At 43.8% G+C, this 18643-nt stretch overlaps 6 protein-coding genes and 1 long non-coding RNA gene across 7 annotated transcripts; 2 read left to right on the forward strand and 5 right to left on the reverse strand.

Moving 5' to 3' along the window:
* Positions 1-386: 386 nt before the first annotated feature.
* Positions 387-11261, forward strand: LOC128254316 (semaphorin-1A). Its single transcript, XM_052983339.1, has 7 exons — positions 387-500; positions 5195-5715; positions 6064-6157; positions 7493-8175; positions 8241-9251; positions 9316-9508; positions 9575-11261. Exons 2-7 carry the CDS (start codon positions 5559-5561, stop codon positions 9771-9773), a joined length of 2337 nt encoding a protein of 778 aa, XP_052839299.1. The 5' UTR covers positions 387-500; positions 5195-5558; the 3' UTR covers positions 9774-11261.
* LOC128254322 (uncharacterized) lies at positions 1539-5286 on the reverse strand. The gene is made up of 2 exons (XR_008267536.1): positions 5180-5286; positions 1539-1741 (listed from the first exon to the last, which is right to left on the reverse strand). It is a non-coding gene; the product is annotated as an uncharacterized LOC128254322 (long non-coding RNA).
* A 254-nt stretch (positions 11262-11515) lies between the features above and the next one.
* LOC128253709 (complement component 1 Q subcomponent-binding protein, mitochondrial) lies at positions 11516-12843 on the forward strand. Its single transcript, XM_052982319.1, has 3 exons — positions 11516-11827; positions 11942-12286; positions 12344-12843. The coding sequence occupies exons 1-3, from the start codon at positions 11617-11619 to the stop codon at positions 12583-12585; spliced, it is 798 nt and encodes a 265-aa protein (XP_052838279.1). The 5' UTR covers positions 11516-11616; the 3' UTR covers positions 12586-12843.
* Positions 12844-12891: 48 nt separating this feature from the next.
* On the reverse strand, positions 12892-13398 carry LOC128253712 (uncharacterized). The gene has a single exon (XM_052982322.1). The coding sequence runs from the start codon at positions 13242-13244 to the stop codon at positions 12999-13001; it is 246 nt and encodes an 81-aa protein (XP_052838282.1). The 5' UTR covers positions 13245-13398; the 3' UTR covers positions 12892-12998.
* A 40-nt stretch (positions 13399-13438) lies between these two features.
* Positions 13439-14137, reverse strand: LOC128253710 (TP53-regulated inhibitor of apoptosis 1). The gene is made up of 2 exons (XM_052982320.1): positions 13977-14137; positions 13439-13919 (listed from the first exon to the last, which is right to left on the reverse strand). The coding sequence occupies exons 1-2, from the start codon at positions 14121-14123 to the stop codon at positions 13800-13802; spliced, it is 267 nt and encodes an 88-aa protein (XP_052838280.1). The 5' UTR covers positions 14124-14137; the 3' UTR covers positions 13439-13799.
* A 369-nt stretch (positions 14138-14506) lies between these two features.
* LOC128253711 (TP53-regulated inhibitor of apoptosis 1-like) lies at positions 14507-14982 on the reverse strand. Its single transcript, XM_052982321.1, has 2 exons — positions 14697-14982; positions 14507-14641 (listed from the first exon to the last, which is right to left on the reverse strand). The coding sequence occupies exons 1-2, from the start codon at positions 14841-14843 to the stop codon at positions 14522-14524; spliced, it is 267 nt and encodes an 88-aa protein (XP_052838281.1). The 5' UTR covers positions 14844-14982; the 3' UTR covers positions 14507-14521.
* Positions 14983-15100: 118 nt separating this feature from the next.
* On the reverse strand, positions 15101-18628 carry LOC128253708 (eukaryotic translation initiation factor 3 subunit C). The gene is given in 4 exon segments (XM_052982318.1): positions 15101-15653; positions 15655-18066; positions 18131-18258; positions 18477-18628. Coding segments are annotated over 3 exon segments (2742 nt in total). The 5' UTR covers positions 18224-18258; positions 18477-18628; the 3' UTR covers positions 15101-15416.
* Between the last annotated feature and the right edge of the window lie 15 nt (positions 18629-18643).

Below are 18643 nucleotides of genomic sequence, written 5' to 3' on the forward strand. Positions count from 1 at the left end.
TTTCGTGTGGTACTTTTGAACGGTAACCTACGGTCACTTGGTCGATGTTTTCCATGTTTTTGGCGGAAAACATTAATGTTTGATCGATGTTTGAAAGGTATAAAAAATTATTGTCATCAATTAATAAATAGGGGTTATTTACTTCACAGCCAGAGTTCAATGAACATATATTTTTTATAATTTCCTTTATTTTAATTTATATAAATCGGCATTTAGATTAGCGAACATACCTTGTAGTGATAAAATTGTATTTTTTACTTATTAGGTAATTGTATAATTTTTAGTAAATATGTGTACAAGTTTTAGAGATGGATCAACATCGATGACCGGGCCAAACATCGGTAATACCGATTATTTAAAACAATCGATACAATGATGCTGTCATCGATGTTTGCTCCAACTCTAGAAAATGGCCGTCGAGTAAAGTTGTGTACACTTTTTTCGTGTTCCGTGTTTTTCGCTTAATTTGATAGTTTATTTAAATGTTTTTATGAATTTTGGTGAGTTGAAAAGTTGGTCGAAACCTCACTGTGAACGAATCGCTTAATTGCTAAGGAAGAGTGCAAAGTTGAAGTGCCCAAAACAATGTTTTTCTAAGACAACCCCCGCATAGCGTCTTGCCTCCAGGCAACAACAACACACCCAAAGAGACGCACTGGAAACATAAAAAAGCAACAAACAGGTTTTCATTGTGTACAGACGTGTGTTACTTCCATCTCGCTCTAGCGCTCTTTAAGTTATGCGCATGCAGCAGTAACAACAACAACATACATATATGTGTATACAAACCAACATAAGAAACAAGTAATACAAGAAAATAAATCATCGTGTGCGAGTGTGTGAGTGCTGTAAACATCAGCCAAAGTGGTAGAGTAAAGTAAACGAGTCGAAAGAGAAGCGGATAATAAGTGGTAAAGAAAAAGAAGCTGAGGCAAAAGAGTTAGCCAGCTTAGAAGTGACGCGTAGCTACAGGTGAATATATCGGACTTGTTTTTCATTGGCGAGGCGGTGGCCAACAGTACAAAACGGGTTTGATGCCCCAACCAAAAAATGAAAAAGAATCCAATCGATTAGCAGCCTAATCAATTTACCACTGAGCTGTAACGGTAAAGCCAAATGGAAGTTGCATACGGGACATTTTCCAGCGCGTGTTCCCAATTTCCAAAGTGAATTTTCCAAATCAAGTGGGCCGAAACTGGAACGCGTCCCACTTAACCCTTACAGTGCAAGCTGTCAAAATTAACCCCAGTAAACAACTCCCACATTTGTGCGCAGTGTTTTGTGAATGAAAAACTGAAAAACTGAAAAACTTGTCGCGCCATAACAACGCCTCTCCAAAAGATTCAGCTGAATCATCTAAATATAGTAAACTGGTTCATCTACTACATGATTCACCAAACATCGGAAGTCCGGTGATAATTCCATTCTACGGACCATGTCTGTTCTGCTTTTTTGATAAGTGGAAAACAAGAAAAACAGAACAGAGCAATGAACCGCCCGACGTTGCCGATAAGCGGTAAAACAAAAGAAAACAGCCGTCAGAATTGATTGTTATTCATAAAAAAATGCATATTGTCATTACATCAGAGCAGAGTCCAAGCTCCATTAAATCCGGCAGCCAGTCGGGCTCCAAAAGGCAACATCCACTCCACGCCATTCGAATCCACCTGTTGGCACTCGGTGGGACTTAATGAAAACGCCCACGGCCTTAAACGGGTTATACAGTGCGGCTTCCGTATGTCTTGCCAAAAAACGAAACATAAATACAGGTCCTTAATGTAAATCTTGTTTGTTTTTTTTTTATAGCGAATGTTTATTTGAAGATGAAAACATATAACATATGTAACATATATGTAACATATTATAAATCTATTGAAGTTTCTCTATAAATCTTAATATATCCAGAATCTTAAGTCTTCGCAATTAAATTCCAAATTCTCTTTTGAAACTATTTAAAATTAATGCCATCGTTTCCCTTCTTATCGATCATTTACTAAAAGACCATTAAATTGTTAAATTTAATTTCACATAAGTTATGTGAAACAATTTTTCAAGAATGCCATAATTAGTGGTATATCATCACTTTAAGCAAAGGATGTTATGTAACTATTCTTGTAACGATTCTTTAATGTTACCCGTAAATATGGCCATTTTCATCTTTTAGTAAAGACAGTTTTTCGACTCCAACAAGGTTCCACTGTTCACCGTAGGTTTACTACTGTGGGCGGTTGATTGTAAGCGTTGCATATCTAATAACTACACGCTAAAATCAATTTTGTATTGATCACGTCTGTGGTAAAAAAACACTGTCAGTTTTAAGTTGTTTATTCTTTCACCCGAAAACAACGTATCTCGATTTAACACGTTCTTGTCGGCCTTCCCACACGCAGGTCCAAAAAAGATGAGGTGGAAAGGGAGCGGCAACAAGTGTCAAACGTGACATACTTTTCACCCTTATCTTGATGAGGCTGTTATCTCGCAACTCGGCAAACCCGAAACGGTTATCAGCCGGGAGGTGGATTGGTGTACCACCCAACTATTCCGAAAATAGTGGCACACATTCGTAACTTGATCTCGAATTTGAGCTCATTAATTTAACGCCAGACGGTCAGTTTTTTGGGCTGGCATAATTGTATCTGTATTTTTATGGGCTGCCAGAAGCGGAACGGACTTCCTGGCATTGAACCCGAGTGTGTGGCTTGTGAAATATGAGAACACCACTAAAAAAATTTAAACTTACGAAAACGCCGGCTTAATTATGGCCACATCGAAACGCAGATACCCTTGAAAAGCCATGAACACAATTTTAGAAATTGCATAAGAGAGCAAATAAAATTTCTTTAGATAGAAATTTTACTAATGCTATTTATCTTTACTCATTAATTTTAAATTTGTTTTACTGTAAATATAGTTCCTCTACCTTCTAAACCTTTCTAGACAAAGCAAAGGGAACCTAGTTACATTTAGGGCACCTAAAAAAGGTGTTAATTAGCTATCTTTGTACCTAGATGACTGATTATTTCTGTAAGACGTTCCTCTAGCTAAAACTAGTACCCAATTTAGCGGTCAGTACCATTCGCTGATTTCTCCACTCACTTAGCCGCAAACTGAGTGATAAATTGTGCCGCTCAAGAGGGTATTCAAATGTAATTTATAATATTTAAAATGCACTTTTATGGCATTTCTCATACGTGTTCTCTTGAGGCCAACCCCCATAATTTGAGGGCATTAAGCCGGCCAAGAGATGGGCCACAGGTCACTTGACCTGTGACTTAAAACTCTGGCGGCTGAGCCGTGAAAAAACCTTCGTTTAGGAAAATGAAAGACGAAAAGCGATGCGATGCGATGCGATACGATACCCACCACCACGAATTATTCGAATTCATTGAGCGAAACACACACAACAAGTAGTTGCCACCGACCTTCAATTGGCCAATAAAGCAATTTATCGAGGAGATCCCCAGCCTATCCGATCCGATCTGTCAGTAGGTAAAAGTTGTCCATGTGTAACCCACCGACTTTTTGGGTGCGTGAGAAACTATAACATTCGAGTGTTCGTCTTGAGAAAAAACCAACTGAAAACCTGAAAACCCGCATGGAAATTACGTGTGTGTGTGAATGAGGAAAACACACCAATGCAAGTATGTCCGGTGTTCGCCGCGGGGAAAGACAACAAAAAAAGAAGTCAGTTATAGACAGTCAGCGGCACGTCCTGAAAATCGTAGCTCAACGCTGATTAGGAGGGAAATTGGCGGAAAATACCGCACGTGATTCCCAACAAAAGCAGGAAAACCAGGCTGTCGGCATGAGTCATGCTCGAAAAACATGACATGTCAGCCAGGACGCGGAATATTGATGTGGACTGGGTAAATACAGTCAGGCTTGTCTTGCAGCAAACTCATCATATTTTACACCTATCTATTGGTTGTCCTTTTTTATTAACAGATAAGAGTTTTATCTCTCATTGCTATAAAAAAAAGATTTTTAGTTTTTATTCTTCTTATTCCATACATTACTCATACAACATGTTGAGTTAATAAAAGCCTTAAAATTCAGCCGTCTTTTCTTTAACACTTTTATACCTCATAAACAATTGTTTACCAATTGTTATATTGTTTGCATTATAGCAAAAATAGCTTAAGATCAATCTGTAGAAATAGAAAACAAATGGTTTGCTGTTCAAACCGGTTTATAGTGGTATTTTAAAATTATTTCCATAACATATTTTGCAACTGAATCAAGACGATTTGTTTAGGTTTTGCCCATATATGTTAAAAATTTTTCCCATGAATGGCTCTACTCTTTACTTTAATGAAGAGAGAAATATATATATATACACACGTAGATTATTAAACTTACCCACCAATTTCATTTACATATGTGAACATGGCAAAAACCCATTTCTTTCCCAAAAGAAAATTTCTTGAAGTTCGACCGAAGTATACATTTTAAATCCCTAAGACTTTTAAAAAACCATAGGACCTAGGGAGGTTCAAAACTCAAGGGAGTTCAATGCTCGACTTGGGGAAGTTAAGTGTCCATGAAGATGCCATGATAAACACTTTTCCCCCTCAGTTTTCGACAAGTAATAGATTGTTCTACCTAGGGAGGTTCTGCTGTAACAAAATGAGCCAGACAGAGAGGGACATCGAAACAGGGAGGGAGAGAGGCAATAGTAGTAGTAAGTGCTGCTCAAACCACTCAGCGGCAGTTGCTCTCAAAGCGTGGGCGGTTGTTTTACGTTGTTTGCTTTTCGCATTTCATGCTCATTTCGGTGTTCAGTGCTCATTGAGTCTAGCCCACGTTCGGTTCGCGGTCCGCTGCCTAAACTCAAACGAAATTCAAAACAATAAACACCCGAAAACACAACTAAGCCGGAAAGAAAACTGGCGAAAAGAAAGTGTGCAGAATTCACAAGTAGCCGTTATATAAGTGGATTTAATTATCTGATTCGGTAATAAAAGCAGATGCAAGACAAAGGGGCAAAAAACAAATTTATGGCGGTCGTAAACTAATTTTAATGCGTTTCAAATACATGATTGCTGTCTATATACGTGCTTTTATGTGAACTTACATATTGTTGAGTTTGATTAGTCGACTGGTTTACTGATAACATACGGTCAAGAAATAATAAACAAGTCGCCGCGGTTCACACAAAAAAATACTAATAATTTCTTACCTTCTTCAATTGCAGGTTTTGCGTTTTCCTTTTTGCTGCCTGCTAATTGCATTAGAATAAAACCAACAAGTTGTTCAGCTGGGTGTAAATTATTGTGTCGTTGTCGCTGACACTCGAATACTTATAGCCAGATGCTGAAGCAGCAGCAGCAGCGACAATAACACCAGTAATCAGCACAACCATCGGCGACAATGGCAGACATCGACATCGGACATCAGAATGCGAGGCGTCAGTGATTAAAACCAGTCAGCCAGCCAGCCCCATTGGCACCACCAGCAAAAAGCAGCCCAAGATCCGAGCACCACTCGCTGCTGAATCATCAGAAGGAGGAGGGAGTATTGGAGGAGTACTAGTTTCCCCCCAGCTTCGAGGCGGCAAAATGGGCTCAAAGCGTGGACCTTCATCGGCAGCGATGCTAACAAGTGGGTCTTATAGAAGCGGATTGAATGCGATATATATAAGCCTGCTGATCACCTGTGCCGGACTGACGATCGTGGCAGGTTGGATGCCCGACGTGCGACCCGATTTGCAAACGAGTATGTACCAATAGCAATCTCCTCTGAAGAGCCCCTCTAACTATTTGTTTATTTGTGTCATTTGTTTGGTTTTTGCCTCTGTTTTGCTCTGCTCTTATTGTTGCTGGCTTATCAATGGCAAGCGCTAAGCTGTGCCAGCTATGTTTTTTCAAGCTGCTTATCAGGCGGAATTTTCGCAATGCCAGCAGCCAATTAGCATTTCCTCTGAAGCAAGTTAAACAGAAATTATGCTTGAGACCACTGCAATGGAATGGCAAAAAATTTCAAGACACGAGTAGTTGCTTATGTTATATAACCAGAACCTTCAGAATCAATAACATTTAACACTTCATTGCTCTTTCTTTGCAGAACAAGATAAAGTCTTGGCCCATTTTATTGGCAACTCAACGGACTATTTTAAGATTTTGGACCACAACGATGAGTTTGTTCTAGTTGGTGCCAAGTGAGTGAATTTCTTTTTTATTTACAATCTATTCGATACCTTTTGATTTTGCGCTACCTGTGCGCAAATAAACTTGGCACGAACACGTTTAAATATTTATAAAAATCACAATAAACCAGCGTTCAATTCTCGGAATAATTAACGCGCCATTGGCATTACTCTCCTTTGCTGTATTGGCTGTGTTTGGTTTGATATTCATTTTTTATTAGTGGCAAGTGCAAATCTAGCATTTCTCATTCACTTTCCGGGAAGTCGGTGTGATTTGGCATTGACCAGATCCCGCATTCTGGAATCAGTACCACTTGTTTAGCTCCACCCGTATAATTATTATAACCCATGAGTAATACCAATGCGCATTTTATCACGTTGCCGCAATGTCTGGCTGACATTTATGGACAGAAAAATATATTCTTAAATGAAACGCATCAATTCTTCGATAAGGACCTATGAATATACATTTATTTTAATAAATACCCACCGATTTTATTCACATACGATGTGGGATATTAGCAAACTGGGCGACTGAGTAATGGTCGGCTATCGGCAATCTCAAATGGACCGACAAATTCAAACCAGCTTTCCATCTATCATATTTTTCCAGCGCCCCAGACGTGGTGGTGCCATAAGCAGAACATAGCAACAAATTAGCAGCTACAATAATTAGCCACTTAAAACACAGAAATATACAATTGTATACAAGTTCTAATTATTTGCACAAATGTAACCTTGGGATATGATTGTCGGTGGGGCGTACACAAACAGCTGCGGCCAAAAAAATAGAAATTTGGTCTTGAAAAATAAATAAATTAATAACAAAACAAAGTGTTTGCAAGGCGCTAATGGAAAACGTTTTGTTTATTAATTGTAAAACTTGTTTATATGTAGATCATTATGTTTACCTCTAGCGTTTCTCGACACTTGGCCTTTAATCATATAAAGATAGGAATTATATGCATTTTATATATGAATATTTAAAGGTGCAAGGTTAAGACTTAAAAGAGATAACGATTTTTTTTTTTAAATATTTTTTAGAGCAGTAATGAAGGTCTAAAAAGTGAAGTGTAAAAAATTAACACCGTACTTTTATAGTTCAATTTTCTCTACAACTTTATTTGAAGATATTTGTTCAAAACTATTAGTGTGTTCGCCACTGTTGAGTCAAACATTTGTGTGTTCCTGGCACGAAGCGCAGCGCTCAACTCACTGCTTTTGTGTTGTTTATTTTTGGTCACCGAACTTGGCTGGCTTCCACATTCTGGGCAGGCACACGCCATCGTCGAATTAATTCCCGCATTTGCTAATCCAATTGTTTGCTATCGCTATCTCGATTTGCAGGGACGTCATCTACAATGTGAGCCTGAGTGGCCTGAAGGAGATTGCGCGTCTGGAGTGGCACAGCACGGATGCGGATCGGGAGTTATGTGCCCTAAAGGGAAAGCATGAGCGGGATTGCCACAACTACCTGCGCGTTTTCGCACTCCGCTCAAATGGCGAGGTGCTGCTCTGTGGCACCAATTCGTATAAGCCGCGTTGTCGTCATTATACGCCGGTGGAGATGTCATCGGAGGAGACCGCCCCCGCTGGCCACGCCCATGTCATGCGCTACGAAGTTAGTCGGGATGTGGAGGCCCAGGGTCTGTGCCCCTACAGCCCCGCCCATAACAGCACCTACGCCTTTGCCGAGGGGCAGTTGTACAGCGCCACCGTGGCCGATTTTTCGGGCGGAGATCCCCTCATCTATAGGGAAAACCTGCGTACCGAACAGTATGATCTCAAGCAACTCAACCAGCCGGACTTTGTCGGCGCCATCGAGAGGAACGGCTACGTGCTGTTCTTCTTCCGCGAGCTGTCCATGGAGTTCATGAACTTCGGCAAGGCCGTCTACTCGCGAGTGGCCAGGGTTTGCAAGAACGACCGGGGCGGACCCTACAACCACGGCAAGAGCTGGACCTCCTTCCTGAAGGCACGCCTTAACTGTTCGGTGCCCGGCGATTTTCCCTTCTACTTTGACGAAATCCGTAAGCGGAACTAGGAACAAACCATTTTGTATTTATTTATCTATTTATAAACTTTACTTTTACAGAGGCCATTAGTCCGATTGTGGAGAGCGGTTCCAAGTCGCTGGTCTATGCAGTCTTTACCACCTCTGCGAATGCCATTCCCGGTTCGGCAGTTTGCGCCTTTAATGTGGATGACATATTAGCCGCCTTTGATGGAGAGTTCAAGTCGCAAAAGGACTCGCAGTCACACTGGCTGCCGGTGGACCGGGAGCAGGTTCCAAAGCCGAGACCAGGACAGTGCGTAGAGGATTCAAGGACACTTACCAGCATCGCTGTTAACTTTATTAAAAACCATCCATTGATGGAGGAGGCTGTGCCGGCAGTGCACGGACGTCCTTTGCTGACCAAGGTGAATCTGCACCACCGACTGACTGCCATTGCAGTCCATCCGCAGGTTAAGTCGCTAAACGGCGCCTACTACGATGTGATCTACAGTGGCACCGACGACGGCAAAGTGACCAAATTCATCAATATACTTACCACGCACCCCAACTCGACGGTGGATCGGCTAAAGACGGTGGTCATATCGGAAATGCAGGTGCTGCCACTGGGAACACCAGTGCGGGAGCTGGTGATCTCCACTTCGAAGAACTCACTGGTGGTGGTCAGTGATGGCAGCCTGGTCAGCGTGCCCCTGCACCACTGCACCCACATTGTTGACTGCTTGGGCTGCCTGAGTCTCCAGGACCCCATATGCGCCTGGGATTTGCAGACGCACGAGTGCAAGAACCTGGCCATCAGTCAACACAAGTTTGGAACCAAGACCTACCTGCAGAGCTTGAACAGCACCAAAAAAGCTGCTGCCCAGCTGTGTCCCCACATTCCCCGCGATGGACCAGGAGCGGAGACGGTGAGCTTTGTCACCATGGCTCCACCGCCGACGGAGGAGCAGAAACTATTGTACTCCAATGTGGGGGCCTCGCAGGGCAGTCAGCCGAGCTTGGAACAGCAACCAACTGGTGGTGATGACTTTGGCCTTAACAAGATCACACTTACGTCCATGGATCCTGACGATCTTATGCCCAATTTGAATGGTAAGTGTTTTTACTTAAACCTTTTCTGATGATGGCAATTCTAATTAATGATTTCCTCTAACAGATCCCCAAAAATCAACAGCCACTGTGGATGAAATCAAACATGCTTCGACGCCAAGCTTGTTGCTCCTCACAGTTATTGTTTTCATCACTTTCTTGATTGGCGGCAGTGCCGGGATATTCTGTGTCAAGGCAAAAAGTCGCCTAATGGAGGCCCAAATGGATGAAAGTCATCGCAATCATTTCGGCAAGCCAATGTAAGTAGATGTTTAAAATTATGTCTTTCTATCGTTATGGGAAACACTAATTTAATGATCTTACAGACCATATAAACATCAAAATACTGGCAAGGATATAAATCTTTTGATGGGCTCTAATGCCTACACCACAACACAAAAGACACCCAATCTGGATCTTGAAAAGGATCGCAGTCACGAGTGCAAAAACTCGACGGAACATTTGGAAAAAGAGTTGCCCTGCAAGACGTCGACGCTGACGAAAGTGAAACGGACGTACATCTAGTGGGCTTGCATCGGCAGCAAACTGCAAAATTAGTCGAATTTCTATACTCTAAAACATATTTTCTTTGTTTATGTTGCTGTTAGTTATAGTAACCCCCCACCCAACCCTCGAATGAATAGTAGTCGACAGTGTCGGATGCGTTTGAAACGCGTCTGAAAAGTAGGACGCAGAAGCTGTTGCATCTTTTTTTACTTAGCATGTATTGTAATTTAATTTGATGTAAAATTTGTATAAGTTTAGTTTGTTTGGCAAAATTTAGTTAAATTTATTGACAACGTAGTAAGCGGGCTGCCTTATCCTGGGGCGGCAGAAGCATTCCGCATTCCCCTGACGTCGACCTTTGCTGTCCAAAACTGGAGTGCCTGCCCTTGGAAAGTCAGCCCGAATGGTGTCGTCGCCCCTTATGTGTACTCTAAATGTATAATCGTTAAGTGCAAATATTAGAGCTGTACAAATTTAAACACACATATCATACATACCGAAATCGATCCCGATCAGCTCGTGGTTGAAAATCCCAGACCCACAGCCTTAATTATTTTTCGAAATTCAATCGAATATTCTACAAGTATTTTGTTAGACTGAATGATTACTTTTTCTATATGAGTTTGTTTGTGGAGAACTAACAAAATGCGACATGGACTTTATAAAGCTCTATGCTTTGTGGCTAACAAAAGCGTAAAATTGTATCTAACATAAGCTCAATAAGGAATTGAACATAGAATGTAATTAAAAGTACGAACTAGGCTAAGAAACGAACATAACTTCTATGAGGCTGTTTGATATGAACTGACACCGCAGCCCACATCATCATGATGAAAATACGCACAACAAAAAGGAAACAATTTGAAATCTGCAACAACATCAAGCCTTATAAATAGTATAAAATCGTGTCGAATCTAGGCCTTAACGCTAAACTTGTAAGCTTTGCATGAAAAATAATGAGCTTGGCAATGAAAGTAAATCAGCATTTTAATATTTTTATGTTTACTTTTAAGCTGTTGTCCGTCCCACTGAAGAAGTTGCATAATACAATGTACAATGGCAATTTTTATTTAAAACGTGTAAAATGCAATTTTCATCGTAATTAATATATTTTTATACGCATGTCTACCGCCTAATGTCTAAAACGTATGCTAAGAAAGTCTTAAAAACCGAAAACCCCGAAAAAAAGCTACACATAAAATATTTTTAAACCTTACAAAAAAATAATATAAAGATAAAATTCTCATATTGTGATAGATTTTATTGAAATTTTATAAAGAAGAATTGTAATGCCTTTTGGTTGAAAAACAATGATATATATGACGAGAGAGTCTGATTGCATGCATGATAATATTGTGTACGAGGGTCTTCCGCTTGGAGGATGAAAAACCAGAGAACCCAAAATGGTATTTAGTTTTCTATTACTGTGTATGTCTTGTTCTGTGTATATTGTTGTATACATCCGATAAGCAATTCGAAAATCTAATAAAGTCGTCATTTTTCATATGCTTGAGTGTTTTAACTGATTGTGGAACTTGCTTATTGGTGAGTATTTACTCACTTGCTTAAGATATTACTTTTTTAGTATCCCCAAAGCATATTCTTTATAATTTGGCAATGCAATAAAACAGCTTAAAGTTGTTTGAGGTATAGGTTGCAGTTGGATGAGTTTCTATAAAAGCCAAATAAGATTTCAAATATGTATCGATAGGCGCCCTGTCCGCCATAAATAATCGATTATCGGAGCTTAACGGATTTTAGAAATCTAACACAACGGTCACTCTAGCATTACCACCATCGGCGTGCTGCACATTTTTCTGTTTAATTAAGGTAAAAGATCTATTTGCGGTTATATAACAAGATGAACAGCCTGAGGACAGCCACAATGCGATTCGCCAGCCTGGCCAGCTCCAGTGCCGGAGCCCTGGGCAAGCGCGACTTCACCCGCAGCCTGTGGCACATGACCAAGAAGCCGGTGGCCGCCGGAGAAGGAGGATCCGATCATGTAACCGTGCTGAATCTGCACAAGCCCAGCATCAATTGCACCTGCGGCTGCAATGTGCACACCAAATGTGAGTGGTTATCTCAGTAAAACAGTTTTACAAGGGGGCGCTCCTCCTGTTACATAACCTCAAACGTGGGGTGACGAAATGGCAAGCAATCCTTAATAAATCATTAATTCCCAGGTGAGCGGGAGCTTGTGGAGTTCCTCACCGAGGAGATCGTGGCCGAGCGCAAGGTGCAGAAGGGCAAGTCAGTGCCCAGCACTCTGGATGGATTCAGCGTGAAGCTGACCGGCGCCGATGTGGAGCTCACCAAGCAGACGGACAAGGAGAAGGTGGTGGTCAGCTTCAATGTGAACCACTCGGTGGACAGCGAGGAGGAGCCTGAGATCAATCCGAATGCCGACAAGCCAGAGCTGGGCGAGATGCGCAGCAAGCCCCAGTTCGAGGTGGACATCATTAAGGGCAACTCCACACTCTCCTTCACCTGCACCTTCCTCCAGGGCGAAGCTCAGGAGGGCGAGTACAGTGAGTTCCTCATATAAGTACCTTTTAACCCATAAACAACACTTTAATCCCTTCCAGACGATATCTTCTCCATCGATGAGATGGCCATTTTCGAGGGCGAGTGGAACGACAAGGTCTATGCCGTCGCCGGCGACGTGCTTGACGGCTATTTGTACGACTTGCTGATCAACTTGCTGGAGGAGAAGGGCATTAGCCAGGAGTTCGCCGAGAAGCTGTCCGATCTGGCCACAGCCCACGAGCACACTTCCTACATTGGTCTGCTGGAAAAGCTCTCCAAGTTCACAGCCGGTGGCAAGTGAACGTTTGCGTCCCACCTAATCTTAAAGCATAAAGTTGTCTAGGTTTTTAAGTTTCTATTGTCCGCTGCCGCAGTTTCTACTAAAAACAGTTTTGACCAGTTGTGTTTTTGGTTTGGCTGTAGTAGTTAACTTAGTTTTTAGGCCAGCAAACATTTATACATGTTTCGGGAAGAGCGGTAGAAGCAAATGCCAATTGATTACCCATTTCGGCACTTGCTTCAGATCGGATTTCATCAAATACAGCGTTAATTACTCAGACTTTTTATTTTGTTCATTTCATTTTTAACAAAAAAGAAAGCCAACTTCGGCAAGCCGAAATTTATATATATCAAAAATGTTAAATTGTTTAAAACGATTTTATCTTTATTTTTAAATTTTGGTAATACATAAGTATACATCCGTGGCAAAGACTTTTAAACGACTTTTAAAAGTTTTAAGACATAAAATGTTTCCAGAGGTTTTTCAGTATTGACTCGAAGACATTTTTTATTGTTTATAAAATATCTCGGCATTTGGTAGAGCTCTCCATTGTTTGAGAACTGCCTTGAATATGGCCTGGGATCGTAATCGCTTGGTCGATGTCCTCCCCATTTGTCGTGGTTCTTGCAGGCGGCACAGATGACCAGCGCCAGAAGCACAAGTATTGGCAGCAGTTGCATCTTGTCAGCTGGAAACTCAATTTTGAATTGTGCTGGTTAGTCTGTATATGCTGTTTTTTATAGGTAAGATTTCCTTTGATAGTGATCATAAAGGGGGTTTTCCCAAACGGGAAGAACACGTATCTGTTTGCTGAAGGCTGGGATTCACATCGTACAGATAACAGGATGATTAAAATGTATTAAAAGAGGTGAAATTAGGTTGTACATGTTTTAATTAACTTAAAAAGGATTTGATTTAACATGTTATTGCATTTATCCACAAGTACTAAGTAAAAACCGTAGTCCGCCTGAATATAACACTTTAAGTTGGCTGCTTGAACTTAATTATAAAACATTCACTACATAATTTATATAAGATGAGGTGATACAGCTGGGAGACTTGGAGCTGAAACAATGCTGCCTCTGGAACGTAATAGTCCACGGACATTAAGCCGTCTCCTAGGCTGTTCCCCCTCTCTGGTGCCGGCGCTGATGTCCTGTAAGACTGTTGGGAGCCTGTTCCTGGCCAATTGTGGAACCAAGGCCGTATCCAGGATTCTGGAGCTGCGTTACTTGTCAACTTTTGCTCTTAGGCTGTCCCTTTCCGGCGGAACTGTTCGCATTGTCGTACTCGGAGCCCGTGGAGTACTCTGTTCCCACCTCCCGCAACTCAATCTTCTGTTCCCGCATGGCGCGCTAAGGGTCAAAGGTTCGATTAACCATTTATGCTGATGAAACTATACCCGATCTAACCTTGACACACTCCTGATACACCCGGAATATGGGCGCGCAGCCGGAATCATCCGTTTTGCCCTTTAGGAATCCCTCCGTGAACCAGCTGTTGAAGCAGGCGTCGTACTGCTTCTTCAGCTCGTTGCAATCCTCGCCAATGCTGTTCATTTGCAAGTTTAGTTTTTTTGATTTTAAGTAATAATTTGTCTATTGAATAATACGCCGAAAAAATGTGCAGAAGGTTTGTGCAAAGGTCATACTAAAGATTAAGTTTTTAGAGATGAGCAATGCAGGAAATCGATACAAAATTTCGTTAACATTAAACTGATTATCGAAATTTGAATCTTAAACTTATTTAAACGCGACTAATTTATTAAAGAAAATATATATGTATTGCGGCAGTTTGGTGACTGAATAATCAGTTTCCCTTGGTCGTTGTATCACAGCAGTCAAAATGCTACGAACTTGTATGCTTTATGCTAAGGCAGGCTGGCGAGGATTTCCATGGTGTTAAATTGCTGTCACGGCTGCCAGTTTTGTGGCTTCTTGTGGAGCGGCTTTTTGGGTCAACTCTTGGCCTTTTGCTGCTGATTGCCGGTTGAGTTAGTGGTTTGGTCGTGCTCGGAATCCGTTTCATATATCGGGTCGATTTCTTGCAGATTGATATTCTTCTCCCGGATGGCGCGCTGCAATTTGAAAGGTGCTATTACCGATTTTAAGTGATAAAACTCGAGGTCTTACCTTAACGCACTCCTGATAAATACGGAAAATTGGGGCGCACGCTGAGTCATCAGTTTGACCTTTTAGGAAACGCTCAGAAAACCAATTGTTGAAACAGGCGTCGTACTGCTGCTTCAGCTCGTTGCAATCCTCGCCAACGCTGCTCATTTGTATTTCAACTTTGTTTGACTTTAAGTTATAATTTGCCTATTAAATAAGAGAGAGCCGAAGAAATGTGACAAAGGTTCGTGGAACGGTAATACTGAAGAAAAGGTTTCCAGAGATGTGAGAAAATTGCATATCGATATCAGAAAAATTAAGCTTGTCATCGAGATTCAAATAGTCAAAGATCCTCACAAATTAAACATTATATACTTATCACTAGAAATAGTGATAATTTTTAAATACCCCCTGATAAAAGCCAATTTCATTCTCTTCTTTTTAAGGTTTTTTGAGTTTTGGGATCATACAAAATGTTGTTATCATATTATCATTTAACGTAATGAGCGCTAAAACAAATTCATCTGGTACTTGGCTACAGCAACATGCAATGTCAACGGATGATGGAACCAGACCTCCGATCCAGTCGTAAACTGAATCGGAGGCCTGACTGCACTTAACCCAACGAGTGGTCCATGGCCATTCCATTTTTAATAGTCGAAGTGCGCTACAAATTTGTTCTGTTTATGGTGTTAATGCTAACGCTCGCTGGAGAGGATTGGGCTGAGGATGTGGATGCGTCTACTCCTCGTCGATGGTCTGGACTTGTTGCTGATGCTGCTGCTGCCTATCTTGCTGGTTCTTGTGGTGTCCACGCTGGTTACGGTTGCGGTTGTTGCGATTATCCCGTCGCTGGCCGCCCCAGTTGCCGCCCTGGTTGTTCTGGTTGCGGTTGTAGCCACGGTCGCCGCGGTTGCCCATGTTGCCGCGCTGGAAGAAGTTGCCCTGCTTCATGTCGAACACCTTCTCGTTGACGTCCTACCAGGTTGGTGACCTTGTCCACGAACTGCATGGCCAGGGCCTGCAGGCGCGATGGCTCCGAGCGGTGCATGACCACGGTCTCCGAAGGATCGTCCAGGCTGGCCATCAGCTCCTCGTTGATGATCATCTTGCTGATGATCGAGTGCACCTTCGGCACGGGCAGCTCGTACATCTGCGCCAGCGAGGGAATGCTAATCGAGGTGTAGACGTTGGAGTAGGTGAACAGGTAGGTGCGCAGCGACTCCTCCTTGATGAACTTGGTCAGCATCTCGCGCACGCGGTCCGACTCGTAAAACAGGTCCCACACCTTCGTGTTCATCTTCTTGTTGACGATGAAGTTGGCGCACGCCTGCCAGTTGCCGCAGCGCATCGCCTTGGCGGCGGCCACGACGTGCTCACGCATCGATTCGGGCGGACCCACCAGGGATTGGCGCTCCGAGGAGCGGAGCTGCTGATAGAACGTCTTGCTGATCATGCGGCGACGGGCATCGAACTCGTGGGCAGCAATGTAGGGAATCTCCAGCAGCATGGCGGACACCAGGTAGACGCACTCGAGCAACTCCAGGTTGATGTGCATGTGGAATGGCATCTGGCGCTGCTTCTCGATCTTCTCCTGCTCGGCGGACCGCTCGTGCTGGCGCTGGGGCAGCAGTCCCTGGGCGAGCAGCTCCTTGGGCTTGCCGGTGACCATCAAGTCGACCAGGCAGTGGTGCGCATCCTTCACGTTCTCCTGGCGGAAGGCGCACAGACCCAGGTTGGCCATCATGCGGTTGTACAAGATGCGGGTGGCGGGATCGGCGGCATCGATGTTGTCCTGCAGATGGGACATCAGAACCAGATCGCGAGCCTGGAACCAGTTGTCGTGCATGGCGTGGTGATAGATGTGCGCCAGGATGGCTCGCGTCCTAATACGATCCGTGTCGTCCTTAGCGTAGATGAACTTGCAGAGTTTGTCCATAACGTCCACGGAGGTGGTGGTCGTGGCTGGCAGCTCGCCGCGCTTCTTTTTCAGCACCTCCGGGTCGAACTTGTAGTACAAATGTTCGATCTTGCGCAGATAGATGCGGCAGCGTTCGTTGTTGGAACCGGAGCGCTCGAAATACTGCAGCACCAATTCGATGGTCTTCACCACATTCACCTCGTCCTTCAGCCGGGACACATAGTCGTTTGAGTGGGGATCGCACTCCTTCAGCAGCTTGACGAACTCATCGTCCAGACGCTCCACGGCGGCCAGTGGGCATCCTCGCACGTAGAACGGAGCAGCCGCGTACTCCTCATGCTCCTCGGCCACAGACTCGCTCATGATGATATCGGGGTTGGCCAGCAGCAGCTTCAGCATGCTCTGCATCACCTCCAACAGCAGGGCCCAGTGCTCCAGCTTCATGGGCTCGGAGATCTTCTGGTTGTAGTCGTAGATAGCCGAGATTATGTTGAAGTGGATCTTCACGGAGACGGCGGTGCCCAGGTTGTGCTGATCGGAGATATCCCTTAGCTCGAACAGAAGATCGATCTGCAGACGACGATCGGTGCGCTTCTTGCCGCGCGCCGACATGATCTCCAAGAGCTTGGCCAGCACAAGGGGCACATCGATCTCGGCATCCTTCTCGAACATCTTGGGCTTCTCCACCACATGACCCTTGACAACAGTCTCCCACTCGCCATCCTCATCGTCCTCGGCACGCTTACGGATCTTGATCTTCTGCTCCTTTCGCTTGTCCTTGCGCTTGTCGTCATCCTTGTCTTCCTTTTCGGTGGTACGCTTCAGGAAACGCTCGCGCATGTTCTGGTACTGATTCTCGTCGTCGGAGGACTCGGTCTCAGACTCGGAATCCGAGTCCCAGTCGATGGAGTCGTCGGAATCATCGTCATCGGCGGGCGCAGCCTTGGCAGGCACCAATTTCGCCGTCTTGGGAACCGCTTCTGTTGGCTCCCGCTTGACTCCAACATCGCTATCATCACCAGCATCACCGCCATCGCTGTCCAGGGCCACCACCTCGTCCTCGGCCTCGCTCTCCTGGTCGGGCGCCTCGCGGAATCGCGACAAATCGTCCTCGAAGTCCTTGATGTACTTGCGGACCTTCTGGCGCAGCGTGCCCAGCGACTTGGAGTTGTTCTTGGAGAGGTTCTTCCTGCCCTCGCGATCCTCCCACACCTCGTTGATGAAGTCCTCCAGCTCGGCGAGGCAGCGGATGTAGAAGCGCGGCGTGATGCCGTTCTCCTCCTTCGAGATGACGGGCAAAGCCTTCTGGTAGGCTCGCGTTAGATCCTCAAAGCTGGTCAGCGTATTTGGGATATCCTTGATCTTCTTATGGTTGCGGATGGTCTTGATGATGCTGGTGAGGTTCTCGTACCGCTTCTCCTTGGTGGAGCGCACCACTCGCTTGACCTCCTCCTCATCGTCGCTGAATTGCTGTTTGTTAAATGGCAAAAGAGTGGATTACTAATAGATTAAGCCACATTTGGGCGGTACTTACGAAGGCGCTGGCTTTGTTGAAGTTGGTCGCTTGGATCTCCTCCTCGCTGGACTCGGACTCCGAGTCGGACCCGTTGGCAAAGAAACGCGACATGTTCGTTGACTTTCTACGCGGCCGTTTGTCTGTGCCTGCAATTTAAAATTTATTAGTTTTGGGGCCACATAAGTTGCTGCTTTTGTTGAGGTTATGTTTGAGCGGCCAACATGGCGTTTTGCAAAAATTTCTGCCAAAGGTTTTCGCCGGATTATCGGTCGTCCCATTTATAACCTTAATAGAAATCGGTACACCGCCTTCTCTTCTAAGTGTTTATCACCACGTTGTGCTCTATATTTCACAATAAACTTACTATTTTTACAGCAAAACTAAACGATGTCGAATGCACAAGACATCAAAAAGAGAGGACTAGAGATGAGCGATGTTTGCATGTGTTTTTGTAGCCGATGAATATTGTGAACAGACACTGGGCGGTGGTTTGTTTATATTTACGTTACAAAGTGACACTTGTAATAAATA

Source organism: Drosophila gunungcola (genome assembly GCF_025200985.1).
Source record: "Drosophila gunungcola strain Sukarami chromosome 2R unlocalized genomic scaffold, Dgunungcola_SK_2 000004F, whole genome shotgun sequence".
NCBI classification, from domain to species: domain Eukaryota; kingdom Metazoa; phylum Arthropoda; class Insecta; order Diptera; family Drosophilidae; genus Drosophila; species Drosophila gunungcola.

Coding starts and splice junctions, on each gene's coding strand:
- LOC128254316 (XM_052983339.1), top strand. CDS start 5,559: ATGGGCTCAAAGCGTGGACCTTCATCGGCAGCGATGCTAACAAGTGGG. Junction 8,176..8,240: donor CTTCTACTTTGACGAAATCC/GTAAGCGGAACT, acceptor TTACTTTTACAG/AGGCCATTAGTCCGATTGTG. Junction 9,252..9,315: donor TCTTATGCCCAATTTGAATG/GTAAGTGTTTTT, acceptor TTCCTCTAACAG/ATCCCCAAAAATCAACAGCC.
- LOC128253709 (XM_052982319.1), top strand. CDS start 11,617: ATGAACAGCCTGAGGACAGCCACAATGCGATTCGCCAGCCTGGCCAGC. Junction 11,828..11,941: donor CTGCAATGTGCACACCAAAT/GTGAGTGGTTAT, acceptor ATTAATTCCCAG/GTGAGCGGGAGCTTGTGGAG. Junction 12,287..12,343: donor AGCTCAGGAGGGCGAGTACA/GTGAGTTCCTCA, acceptor AATCCCTTCCAG/ACGATATCTTCTCCATCGAT.
- LOC128253712 (XM_052982322.1), bottom strand. CDS start 13,244: ATGCAACTGCTGCCAATACTTGTGCTTCTGGCGCTGGTCATCTGTGCC.
- LOC128253710 (XM_052982320.1), bottom strand. CDS start 14,123: ATGAACAGCATTGGCGAGGATTGCAACGAGCTGAAGAAGCAGTACGAC. Junction 13,920..13,976: donor TGTATCAGGAGTGTGTCAAG/GTTAGATCGGGT, acceptor TTTGACCCTTAG/CGCGCCATGCGGGAACAGAA.
- LOC128253711 (XM_052982321.1), bottom strand. CDS start 14,843: ATGAGCAGCGTTGGCGAGGATTGCAACGAGCTGAAGCAGCAGTACGAC. Junction 14,642..14,696: donor TTTATCAGGAGTGCGTTAAG/GTAAGACCTCGA, acceptor TTCAAATTGCAG/CGCGCCATCCGGGAGAAGAA.